General features: G+C 36.1%; 1 protein-coding gene across 4 annotated transcripts in view; it reads right to left on the reverse strand.

The window, feature by feature from the left end:
• Positions 1 to 14,190, reverse strand: part of LOC133542108 (plexin-A2-like) — a 372,047-nt gene that overhangs the window by 108,219 nt on the left and 249,638 nt on the right. For 3 of the 4 annotated variants that reach the window (XM_061885956.1, XM_061885972.1, XM_061885963.1), the window contains exon 13: positions 905 to 1,056. In XM_061885956.1, the coding sequence (XP_061741940.1) occupies positions 905 to 1,056 (152 nt within the window). Of the gene's footprint in view, positions 1 to 904; positions 1,057 to 8,762; positions 9,365 to 14,190 lie in introns of those variants that run through there. The other variant, XM_061885978.1, reaches the window with a different exon arrangement.

Here is a 14,190-nt window from a genome sequence, read left to right on the forward strand (position 1 = left end):
CACTGCATTTCTTTTAAACTAAATTTGTTTACATTTTTTTTTACACTGAATCTTTAAAAAAAAAAGTTTTACACTGGTTTTAATACATTGAGTTATTATACAATGAATTTTCATACACAGAATTTTTTTACAATTATTTTTTACAGAGATTTTTATGCAGTGTACTTTTTTACACTGAATCTTTAAACAATGAATATTTTTTTACAGTGAATCTTTTAACACAGATTTTTTTTCATCCATCCACCCATCCATCCATTTCTACCACTTATTCCCTTTTGGGGTCGCGGGGGGCGCTGGCGCCTATTTCAGTTTTTTTTCACTGAAATTTAAAAAAACAGGGTTTTTCCCGGCCGTACTGTGGCAACATCACGGCTTGGTTAGAATTCGGAACACTTCTCCTCTGTGATGGAGACTGCTTTCAAAAATGTAGCGGGTCAATGTAGAGGACCATCCTTCTTCCTAATGGAAAACAGAACTCCGATGATAAACTACCCCTCTCCGCCAGTCCACCGCACGACTGCCACCCACTGATACCTGCAGTTGCCATGACAACTGTAAAGCCACGTTGCCTGCCGGGTCAGTGAGATAAAATGTGCAGTGAATAAGCTGTTGAATAAGTGAAATGAAGTGAAAGGCTCGGCAGCGGCATCACCAGATATGTATTTCCTGTTTTCACAGTATAATTTTGACGAGGTTATAAAAGAGAAAGGTATAAAAGAGAAAGGCCAATGGCATTACGTGTGTGAGAGAAACAGTCAGCGACACGCTGCGCATTTCAATGGCAGCCGGCAGCCAATCGAAGTCTGTCCCTCCCTTCTGCCTCCGGGGCCACGCAAGCCCCGCCCACCCGCAATAACAGCGCTTAGTTTATTTACACGCCGGTTAAGAAAAGCGTGCGTCTTACTGTTGGGCGGTGACGTATCCCTCCTCCCGGGGAAGACAGGGCACTCCCGCCACCTGCACGTTGCCCTCCAGCTCGGAGAAGGCCAGGCCCAGGTTCAGGCCTTGGATGGTGACCAGGGTGCCGCCCTCCAGAGGCCCCGCAACTGGGCTCACCTGCACAAGAACCACATGGATGTTTGCCAGATAGCTTGCTTTGAAATCATAAGTCATGTACGCATAATTATTATTATTTTTTTTTGGACAAATCAAATGTTTGCTAGTGTGATAAGATGATATTTGTTGCGATATTGATATCATTCAAGTTTAATAGGAATGCAATTCGATGCAGTACATATTTTTTTTCTGTCAAAATGAGAAACAACTAATCCATTTAGTCGGAAATAAGGTACTTTATTGTGTGAATGTCCAATCATTCACACATATTAGACTCTACACCAAAAAACAGTGATTTATCATTATTATTAACAATAATAATAAAAATAATAATAGTATTAGTATTGTGTGAATGTTCAAACATTCTCACATCTAAGATTCTACACCAAAAAACATACTTATCATTATTATTAGCAAAAATAATAATATTTTTAGGCTTTACGGTGGTGGAAGGGTTAGTGTGTCTGCCTCACAATACGAATGTTCTGAGTAGTCCTGGGTTCAATCCCGGGCTCTGGATCTTTCTGTGTGGAGTTTGCATGTTGTACCACTTTTGACCATTCCACCATCAAAACATTTCTCGTAAATTGCGGTAACAAAACTACCATTTTTTTTTTGTACAAATTCCCAGTTTTCCCAAAATTCCAGGAATTCCAAAATACCCATTGAAATTGGAACTGTTACTATGTCTACATTTTTCAACCGAATCAAAAAATTCCAACACCAACCCAGTCTTATCATCTAGGACAATTGTGCTGGCATCAATATTTTCAAAAATTCCCAGTTTTCCCCAAATTCCAGGGATGCTGAAATACCCATTTAAATTCATACTGTTACTACGTCAATATTTTTCAACCGATTCAAAAATTCCAAAACCAACGCACTCATATCATCTAGGGCAGGGGTCACCAACCTTTTTGAAACCAAGAACTACTTTTTGGGAACTGATTAATGCGAAAGGCTACCAGTTTGATACACACTTAAATATATTGACAGAAATAGCCAATATGCTCAATTTACCTTTAACTCTATGTTATTATTAATAATTAAGGATATTTATCTTTGTGGAAACACTGATCATCCTAATTATTTCTCACAATAAATATGTATTTTTTAAGACATGTTTTAAATAGGTTAAAATCCAATCTGCACTTTGTTAGTATATGTAACAAATTGGACCAAGCTATATTTCTAACAAAGACAAATCATTATTTCTTCTAGATTTTCAAGAACAAAAATTTAAAAAATAAATTCAAAAGACTTTGAAATATTATTTAAAATTGATTCTACAGATTTTCTAGATTTGCCAGAATATATTTTTTTAATTTTAATCATAATAAGTTTGAAGAAATATTTCACAATATTCTATGTCAAAAAACAAAAGCTAAAATGAAGAATTAAATTAAAATGTATTTGTTATTCTTTACAATAAAAAAATAAAATAAAATAAATGATAAATGGGTTGTACTTGTATAGCGCATTTCTTCTACCTTCAACGTACTCAAAGCGCTTTGACACTACTTCCACATTTACCCATTCACACACACATTCACACACTGATCGAGGGAGCAGCCATGCAAGGCGCTAACCAGCACCCATCAGGAGCAAGGGTGAAGGACACAACGGACGTGACAATGGTTGGTACTAGGTGGGGTTGCACGGCCTCTCTCCCACTGCGCCACACCGTCCCTAATTTACTTGAACATTGATTTAAATTGTCAGGAAAGAAGAGGAAGGAATTTAAAAGGTAAAAAGGTGTATATGTGTTTAAAAATCCTAAAATAATTTTTAAGGTTGTATTTTTTCTCTAAAATTGTCTTTCCGAAAGTTATAAGAAGCAAAGTAAAAAAAATAAATGAATTTATATAAACAAGTGAAGACCATGTCTTTAAAATATTTTCTTGGTATTTAAAATTCTATTTGAGTTTTGTCTCTCTTTGAATAAAAATGTCGAGCAAAGCGAGACCAGCTTGCTAGTAAATAAATAAAATGTAAAAAAATAGAGGCAGCTCACTGGTAAGTGCTGCTATTTGAGCTATTTTTAGAACAGGCCAGCGGGCGACTCATCTGGTCCTTACGGGCTACCTGGTGTCCGCGGGCACCGCTCTGGTGACCTCTGATCTAGGACAATTGTGTTGGTATCAATATTTTCTTAACTTCCCAGTTTCCCCAAAGTTTCTCAATTTTTTTTTTTTGCATGTTTTCCCTTGACCAAAATTTCCCGGTTTTCCCAGAATTTTCGGTAATTTTCTCCCCATTTACCATGAATAGAAAATATACAATGAACTCCATACCCCACATTTCTCATCCGATCAGAACTGTTCCAACATCCACACACTCCACTTTTCCCATGCAATTCCTAGCAGAATTGCAAATTCTAGTTGACTCATACTATGCCCAAGCGTTAGCAGGCCGTATAAAATTATGTGGCAAGACCATAGGTTTGACACATGTGGGTTAAATCATGTCTTGGTCATATGGTTTAACTGACAAAGACCATCTCAAACTAGAACTCATTTGGCCTAAAGATACAGTAGGGAAGGGATTCATAAAGCCCCACTCCTGGGTGTGAGAAGAACGAGGGGGTTAATCATTGCGCAAAGCAGTTTGCTGAAAATTATGGAAAGCACCACTCTCGATAGCAACTGACGCTGTGTTGTGGTCACAAAACACATTTTATGATTGTGGAGAGGGGCGTGTCTTATGCGTCCCCTGCGGGCGGAGCATGTGCGGCAGCCGGTCGTGAAGCAGCAATCAGGTGAGCAGATACCTCAGCTGGGACGAGTTATCTAATCACCTGTTTCCTTTATCAGCAGCGTTGGAAACCATGAGGGGGCTGGTGAGTGAGGAGTGAGAGCCAGACGGAGAAGCGCGATTAACACATGTCATTTAGAGCTGAAAAGCTGAAAAGAGACATTTGCGACAAACAAAAGGGGTGCAACAAATAAAATTGTGTAAACCCTGAACCAGGCGTGGTGTTTCCGGGTAGGGAACGGAGGGTCCCGGACGAGGATCTCCACAATGATATTCAACACTATACTGGTATTTGCCACGTTTCATGTGTCAGGTAAACCTCCATATTAATCCTCTTCCTTTTGTAATTACATAATAACTCCATGATCTTTGTTGAAAGAAAACATCTTACATTTTTACAACCAAAATAGCCCCCCGTCCCCCCACCCCCCAAGGTTTACGCTAAAATGCAGCTCATTATTAAAACGCTTCATCGTCTCCAAAGTGAAATAACAGTCTGTACTGGAACCATTTGGACATGCAGATGTTCTAGCTCAGGGGTGTCCAAACTGCAGCCACAGTTTTAAAAATAACATTAAAAAAAAAAAAACATTAAAAAGTGGAATAAAAGAGCAAACTGGTGCAAAGAAACGAGAAAATGTTGCAGTATTGACACATATAACACAAAGTTGCCATGCAGAGTTTTTTATTGCTCAGCAATAATACAAAGATATAATCGACACATGTGAAGCTGATCAAAGTGTTTAAAAGTAAAAATGATACATATGAATGTATGACTTATTTGATATGAGTGGGGGCCTTTTGGATCCCTGAAACCTTAAACCTGTTTTTGTTTTTTTAAACGGCCATTGCTCAAAAAATAAAAATGAATCAAAAGCAATTTTGTTGCAAATTATTTACCTCTTTAAAACTCCAATTAGTTTACATCCAATATTTCACTTTGAACAATTTTTGTGGGGTAAAATATTGCATATTTTGTACTATTCCCTACTTAATGAAGGGTTGACAAAAAAAGGTCATAAAACATTAAAAGAAATTTGAACTTTATGTCAACAAAAGTTGATCTATTGATAATTATGCGTTGAAAGTTTAAAACAAATATTACTCAGTGGCCTAGTGGTTTGAGTGTCCGCCCTGAGATCGGTAGGTTGTGAGTTCAAACTCCGGCTGAGTCATACCAAAGACTAGAAAAATAGGACCCATTTCCTCCCTGCTTGGCACTCAGCATCAACAGTTGGAATTGGGGGTTAAATCACCAAAATGATTTCCGGGCGCGGCACTGCTGCTGCCCACTGCTCCCCTCACCTTTCAGGGGGTGAACGAGGGGATGGGTCAAATGCAGAGGACAAATGTCGCCACATCTCGTGTGTGTGTAACAATCATTGGTACTTTAACTTTAATATATGACTTATTATTAACATTGTAATGACTGAGACCCGTTTGGGTCCCCTGGACCTTTTACCTGTTTATTTTGTTTTTTTTAAAGACCATTCCTAAAAAGAAAAAATATGAATCAAAATCAATGCTGTTACAAATTATGTAACTCATTAAAACCGCAATTAGTTCACATCAAATACTTTACTTTGAACATTTTTTGGGGGGAAAATCGTGCATATTTTGTATTTTTCCTATTTAATCAAGGATTTGACTAAAAAAGATTATAAAACATTAAAAACTATTTCAACTTTACGTCAACAGAAGTGGATCTACTGATATTTAGTTGTTGAAAGTTAAAAATAATTTTAACATATGTTACAGTAAATACTTTAATGTCTGAGACCCTTATGGGTCCCCTGGACATTTAACGTTCACTAGCATTGAGGGGAGCGCTAATGGGTACAACAATACTGTATTGCTTTTCAAAATAAGAACTAGCAAAACAGCCACCGCATGCTTTTATTTTATGTTCCTCGGTGGAAAATGTTTGGATCTCCCCTGGTCGAGCTGAACACTGTACTTGAGTCCTTTTACCAAACGCTATTATTACCAGCTTGACATCAAGGGCGTCGCTGCTCTTTGAAGTGTGCATTTCGTCATGTGCCCCCTTCGCCGAGGTTGCACTTTTGTAAAATATGATGACATCCATCAAATGCACAAATTCTGGCAACTGTCAACTTGGATAAGTACACTTCATTAGGTACACCCAGGTCTAATGATTAGGTACACCTAGGTGCAATGCGAGCCCGTGCAAGACTAATTAGCTACATTGTTCTAGGGGCCAATTAATTTAGAAAGCAGCTTTGAACTGCTTTTTAATCTGTACTATTAAAAAATACAGTGCACCCAAAAGTACTCACAGCGCTTCTCTTTTTCACACCCTGTTATCCATCCATCCATTTTCTACCGCTTATTCCCTTCCGGGGTCGCGGGGGGCGCTGGCGCCTATCTCAGCTACAATCGGGCGGAAGGCGGGGTACACCCTGGACAAGTCGCCACCTCATCGCAGGGCCAACACAGATAGACAGACAACATTCACGCTCACATTCACACACTAGGGCCAATTTAGTGTTGCCAATCAACCTCCCACTTCCAAAGACACCCTGTTATGTTACAGCAATATGTCAAAATCTGAAAGGGACTAGAGGTAGGAAATGGAATGATGGATGGATGGATGGAATATATACATTTTTGTCTTCAAAATTATAAACACAATAACCCCGTAATGACAATGTGAAAAGTTGATTTTTTTTTTTTTTTAAACTTGTTTAAATAGCAATTCAGATGAAAACCAACATTTCCCATCCAACCTTGTGGAGCTTCAGTGATGCTGCAAAGAGGAATGGTTAAATGTGCCCAAAGAAAGTGTGCTAAGCTTGTGGCATCGTATTTAAAGTTATTTGAAGCTGTAATTACTGCTAAAAGTGCATCAACAAAGTATTGAGCAAAGGCTACATTTGATTTTTCAAATGTACATTTTTTAATACATTTGCAAACATGTTTTTTTAAAGAAAACACTTTTCACATTGTCATTATGGGGTATTGTGTGCTGAATTTTGAGGGCAAACATGGATTTATTCTATTTTGGAATAAGGCTGTAAAATACCAAAATGTGGGGAAAGTGAAGCATTGTGAAGACTTTCCAGATGCACTGGACATGTTCCTCATAAAATAGCATATTTTTAAAACTTAGATATTATCTAATAATGCAACAAATATACTATTACAATAAATATATTATTAAAAAAACGTTTTTGTTGTTGTTAATATAGAAATGATTTTTTTTTATCTGCTTGACTTACAGTGTGATTTAAAAGCAGGTCATGTATCAAATTATACACTGTAAAAAGGTTATATTAATATATCATAGTAATATGTAATATATAAATAATATTTCACAGCAATGTAGTTTTTACAGCATTTTACCTTAATTGAAAAAAATAACAACTGTACCACTGTTTTTGGCAATGACATTTTGGCAACTGAGCTGATGTTCTTTTATTGTGAGAAAGTGTAATACAGTTTTGCCATTTACAGTAAAACACTGTGAAAACTCCAATTGTTTTACAGTAAAAAAAAACACAGTTTGCAGAATTTTACTATAAAAATTCAGTTTTCTATTGACAGTTAGAACACTTTAATGTAAAATGCTGGAGACTGAGCTGAGAGTTGACAATGTTTTTTATTTAATTAAAGTAAAATGCTTTAAAAACCAATGTGAATGTTCCTTTTGTTTATCCTAAAAGCTACTGATTTTTTTTTTACATTGTACTTAAATACATTGTTATTTAGATGAATAAGACATTGTGATGAACATAACAGTCCTCCATGCAAACAAGTGGAAGACCTTTGATCGACACTCTTAACAATATGCTAATGCGAACACCAATGACATGCTGATCTTCATCAAGCATGACGTCTACCTTGCTAACCGCTTTCCGCGACTGTGTTATCATGCAACATTTATCGATTGACTCGTGCACAAAGAGTCCTCAGAGGAAATTATATGTCACGCAGAGAGAAAAAGGACGCCGCTGCCCCATCATTATGCTGTTGTTCCCTAAGTACGAGATGACTAATTCACTTGTAATTATACAGACTGTAGTTTGACATGCTTCACAAATTAGGGAAACACATACGGTAACACTTGCACAAACCAACGTGTCCGAAAGGGAGTAGAAAGAAGCAGAGCTTATTTATCACCCTACTGCGCCACTGGAGCGATTACTGTACATTGTAGAATTAATAAATAAAATGTAGATCACATAATAAATATTGATTTGAAACTATAAATTAATTAAGAAATAGAGTAAATGAAATTAAAAACTAAAATATAATATATATTTAAAAGTAATATATTTATATATGAATATATAAATATGATATATAATATTATATATATATATATATATATATATATAAATACATATATATATAATATATGTATATATATATATAACATATGTATATATAATATGTATATATATATATATATATATATATATATATATATATATATATATATATATATATATATATATGTAAATATATGTGTGGCGCAGTGGGAGAGTGGTCGTGCGCAACCCGAGGGGTCCTGGTTCAAATCCCACCTAGTACCAACCTCGTCACGTCCGTTGTGTCCTGAGCAAGACACTTCACCCTTGCTCCTGATGGGTGCTGGTTGGCGCCTTGCATGGCAGCTCCCTCCATCAGTGTGTGAATGTGTGTGTGAATGGGTAAATGTGGAAGTAGTGTCAAAGCGCTTTGAGTACCTTGAAGGTAGAAAAGCGCTATACAAGTACAACCCATTTATTTATTTATATGTATATATATGTATATATATATATATATATATATATATATATATATATATATATATATATATATATATATATATATATATATATTGTGCTGCAACTAACGATTAATTTGATAATCGATTAATCTGTCAATTATTACTTCGATTAATGGAAAATTAATCGGATAAAAAGACAAACTACATTTTTATCCTTTCCAATAATTTATTTTAAAAAACCGCACACTGGCACCATGTCCTTTTGACTTGCCAAACATAACAATAACAAGGCGAGTGTTAGAAAAATGTTTTTTTTTATAAAGTGCACAATTGTCATGCACAATAGCAATAATTTTGCTTAGGGGAATTTCAAACCTGCCTACTACCTATTCCAACCATTCTGCAATGCTGGATGCTGAATGTCTTTCCTCTAGTGGCATGGTCGTAAGGCAGATTGACTTCATGTTCCATTCGTCTCCAATGTAGTGGCATGTATTGCGGATGTAGACTGCCGTGGCTACACTTGTCCACACATCAGTGGTCGGAACAATTTTGCTCTGGGTGGCTTTAATGTCAGTTTACACAGCTTGAAATGTCTGCTCATACTTCCTCTCCATCAGTTTGGTAAAATGGGTCCTCGAGGGAAGAGTGTAACCAGGGTTGAGGACGTAAATCATTTTTCTGTAACCGTCATCCTCCACCATTGATAGTCGCCTCATGTCAGTTAGCAACATATTCTGGATAGCATCAGTCAATGCCGCCGCTTGCTTTGGTGTGCACACCTTCCTTTTTACGAAGTCGCTAATGCTGGCTTGTTTCTTTCTGAAATGAGAGAAACCATATCATGAACTTACATAGTAGCAACATTTACATGTAACACAATACATACTTAGTTAATTTATTTAATAATTTGTGATGAAAAAGGCAAATTTTTTCATATCATGGTCACTGCTGCCAATTTTTTCTTATAATATTGTTATTTTTACTTTTTTCTTTTTATTCTTATTGCAATATATATATATATATATATATATATATATATATATATATATATTTTTTTTTTTTTCATTTAAACCCCTGTTATTTACTTTTTAAATTCGATGTCAATTCTGTACACTGCTGCTGGAATTTAAATGTTCCTGAGGAAACTCCCTGAGGGAATCAATAAAAGTACTATCTATCTATCCATCCATCTATCTATCTATCTATCTATCTATCTATCTATCTATCTATCTATCTATCTATCTATCTATCTATCTATCTATCTATCTATCTATCTATCTATCTATCTATCTATCTATCTATCTATCTATCTATCTATCTATCTATCTATCTATCTATCTATCTATCTATCTATCTATCCATCCATCCATCTATCTGTCCGTCCGTCCGTCCGTCCGTCCGTCGGTCGATCGATCGATCGATCGATCTATTCCTCTATCTATCTATCTATCTATCTGTCTATCTATCTATCTATCTATCCATCCATCCATCCATCCATCCATCCATCCATCCATGCATCTATCTGTCTATCTATCTATCTATCTATCTATCTATCTATCTATCTATCTATCTATCTATCTATCTATCTATCTATCTATCTATCTATCTATCTATCTAATTACACCACCACGTTAAAGCTAAATGAAATAGATGGACATTGGGAATGCAGCATACATCAATATTAACACAGAAATGTAACTCATCAGATCAGAACTGGGTCAGATATTGTACACGTTTCTGTTGTGAATAATACATGATTCATTTTAGGCTGCCTGTGAATAATAGTATTAAATATTCCAGCACCTTCACAACGTTTATATTACTAAAGCGTCACTCAAATATTATATAGCTTTATCGGGTCCGGCTACATTGTTCCATTATGAAACCAACCTGAGATATTTCTGTCCGTTTATTGCCTTAAAAAAATCTCCTCGTTAACAACATATTAAAAACACACAAAGACGGACACAACGGATCAATGTACTTGGACTATGGACTTAAAAAGTTACGTACCGTGATTTTTTTGTCATCCATGTTTCCTCTTCAGGTGCTGCCGAAGCAATGTTGTCCTTCGTGCCACGTACGCGAGGTCCATTGTGCTCGTTTTGCAGGAAATGTCGTCTTTGAAGTCTTTAAAATAAAGTGTTCCGACACTTTTGACGACTTAGGTTGTACACTTTTATAACCTCAAGATCCGCTGAACTATCCGTACTGTTTACCTCCGCCATTTTTCGAATGTTTTCAGCAAAGGAAACGGCGTGGTCACATGTGCTGCACATGACACATCATTGGCTGGCTCACTGCCGCCTCATGAGACGTGGGCTTTTTGTACTGTTTTTGTACTTATTTTGATCAGTGTTTTTCAGCTGTTTGTAAATGTTGCAGTTTATAAATAAAGGTTTAGGAAAAAAAATATATATATGTATATATATATATAAAAATAAAAATAAAAACTCCGCGCATGCGCATTGTATGCATCCAACGAATCGATGACTAAATAATCGGCAACTATTTTTATAATCGATTTTAATCGATTTTACTTGATTTAATCGATTAGTTGTTACAGCTCTAATATATATATATATATATATATATATATATATATATATATATATATATATATATATATATATATATATATACACAAATTTAAACACACACACACATATATATGTATATGTATATATATATATGTATAATATGTATAGATATATGTATGTACTTTAAATATGTATATATAAAGTAATTGTCATTCTGTAAATGTAAATATATATATATATACATATATTTATATATATATATATATATATATATATATATATATATATATAAATATATATATATATATATTTATATATATTTATATATATAAATATATATATATCTATATATATATTTATATATATAGATATATATATATTTATATATATATATATATATAAATATATATATAGATATATTTATATATATTTATATATATAAATATATATATATTTATATATATATTTATATATATATATATATATATATATATATATATATATATATATATATATATATATATATATATATATATATATATATATATATATTTATATATATAAATATATATATTTATATATATAAGATCCAAGATGGCGGCGCCCGGACGGGCTGCGCTCTCGAGGGGCTCTTGCTAAATATGGAACATTTGGCAGAAATACCCGACAATTCTACAAACTTTATGGCTGGCTCACATCGTGGTCACTCCGTGATCACGTACGACCGCCAGACACTTCTGGATGTGGACATATCGGGCCGTTTTGGACTGATAGACGCGTGCGTGCTAAACGTGCTAACTAGCATGGGAATACGTCGGCGGCTACATCCAGCGGCCTGTGAAGCAGGGGAGTATAGTAGCAGCGGGGGCCGTCTACGGAGCAGACGCCAGCGGTGTGATCGGAAACGCGGATGTCGAGCGGGGCTAAAAACAAAGCAGAAGGCTAATCCCCACAGAACACCACTTCCCTCCATCCTGAAGACGGATTTAAATGGAAAATGCGAGACTACTGGTCTGGGTAAGGAGTCAGTTAAATTAGAACATGTTTTTTCTGCTTTGAGTGTTTCAGAGTTGGACATGTGTTTTACCGAGGTGGCTAACTATGATGCGTGCAGTTTATCAAAGCAACAAACAAACAATCGTAAAATTCCCGTCACTGAGGTGGCTAACCATGATGCGTGCAGTTTATCAAAGCAACAATCAAACAATCGGAAAATTCCTGTCGTATCAATTCCTAGATATGGTCGTAATTATACTAAATGCACTGGGCATAATAAACACAACATTATTAATATTGCTACTACGGATAATTTGATCAAAAACTCCCTAAAACAGCCCACTACCTATAATATAGGTTTTTTAAACATAAGATCATTGTCTCCCAAAACGTTATTAGTTAATGATATTATCAGAGACAACAATCTTAACGTCATCGGTCTCAGCGAAACCTGGCTTAAACCAAACAACTTTTTTGCGCTAAATGAGGCATGTCCTCCTAACTTTACACATGCGCATATTGCCCGTCCGCTTAAAAGGGGTGGGGGGGTCGCACTAATATACAACGAAAACTTTAACCTTAGTCCTAACATAAATAATAAATATAAATCGTTTGAGGTGCTTACTATGAGGTCTGTCACACCGCTGCCTCTACACCTGGCTGTTATCTACCGCCCCCCAAGGCCCTATTCGGACTTTATCAATGAATTCTCAGAGTTCTTTGCTGATCTAGGGACACACGCCGATAATATAATCATAATGGGGGACTTTAATATCCATATGAATACCCAATCGGACCCACCGTGCGGAGATCTCCAGACTGTAATTGATAGCTGTGGTCTCACACAAATAATAAATGAACCCACGCATCGCAACAGTAATACGATAGACCTAGTGCTTGTCAGGGGTATCACCGTTTCCAAAGTTACGATACTCCCGTATACTAAAGTATTGTCCGATCATTACCTTATAAAATTCGAGGTTCAGACGCATGTTCGTCAAACTAATAATAATAATAACTGCTATAGCAGCCGCAACATTAATACAGCCACAACGACAACTCTTGCTGACCTACTGCCCTCGGTAATGGCACCATTCCCAAAGTATGTGGGCTCTATTGATAACCTCACTAACAACTTTAACGACGCCCTGCGCGAAACCATTGATAACATAGCACCGCTAAAGTTAAAAAAGGCTCCAAAAAAGCCCACGATCCTAAATTTTTGTTTAGTACGGTAGCATCGCTAACCCAACAAGGGACTCCTTCCAGTAGCTCAACCCACTCAGCTGATGACTTTATGCAATTCTTTAGTAAGAAAATTGAAGTCATTAGAAAGGAAATTAAAGACAATGCGTCCCAGCTACAACGGGGTTCTATTAACACTGATACGATTGTATATACGGCGGATACTGCCCTCCAAAATAGTTTCTCTCGTTTTGAGGAAATAACATTAGAGGAATTGTTACAACGTGTAAATGGAATAAAAAAGACAACATGTTTACTTGACCCTCTTCCTGGGAAACTGATCAAGGAGCTCTTTGTATTATTAGGTCCATCAGTGCTATATATTATAAACTTATCACTTTCCTCGGGCACTGTTCCCCTAGCATTCAAAAAAGCGGTTATTCATCCTCTTCCTAAAAGACCTAACCTCGATCCTGACCTCATGGTAAACTACCGACCGGTGTCTCACCTTCCCTTTATTTCAAAAATCCTTGAAAAAATTGTTGCGGAGCAGTTAAATGAACACTTAGCGTCTAACAATCTATGTGAAACCTTTCAATCCGGTTTCAGGGCAAATCACTCCACGGAGACAGCCCTCGCAAAAATGACTAATGATCTATTGCTAACGATGGATTCTGATGCGACATCTATGTTGCTGCTCCTCGATCTTAGCGCTGCTTTCGATACCGTCGATCATAATATTTTATTAGAACGTATCAAAACACGAATTGGTATGTCAGACTGAGCCCTGTCTTGGTTTAACTCTTATCTTACTGATAGGATGCAGTGTGTCTCCCATAACAATGTGACCTCGGACTACGTTAAGGTAACGTGTGGAGTTCCCCAGGGTTCTGTCCTTGGCCCTGCACTCTTCAGCATCTACAT

This window comes from Nerophis ophidion, linkage group LG02 (assembly GCF_033978795.1).
Source record: "Nerophis ophidion isolate RoL-2023_Sa linkage group LG02, RoL_Noph_v1.0, whole genome shotgun sequence".
NCBI classification, from domain to species: domain Eukaryota; kingdom Metazoa; phylum Chordata; class Actinopteri; order Syngnathiformes; family Syngnathidae; genus Nerophis; species Nerophis ophidion.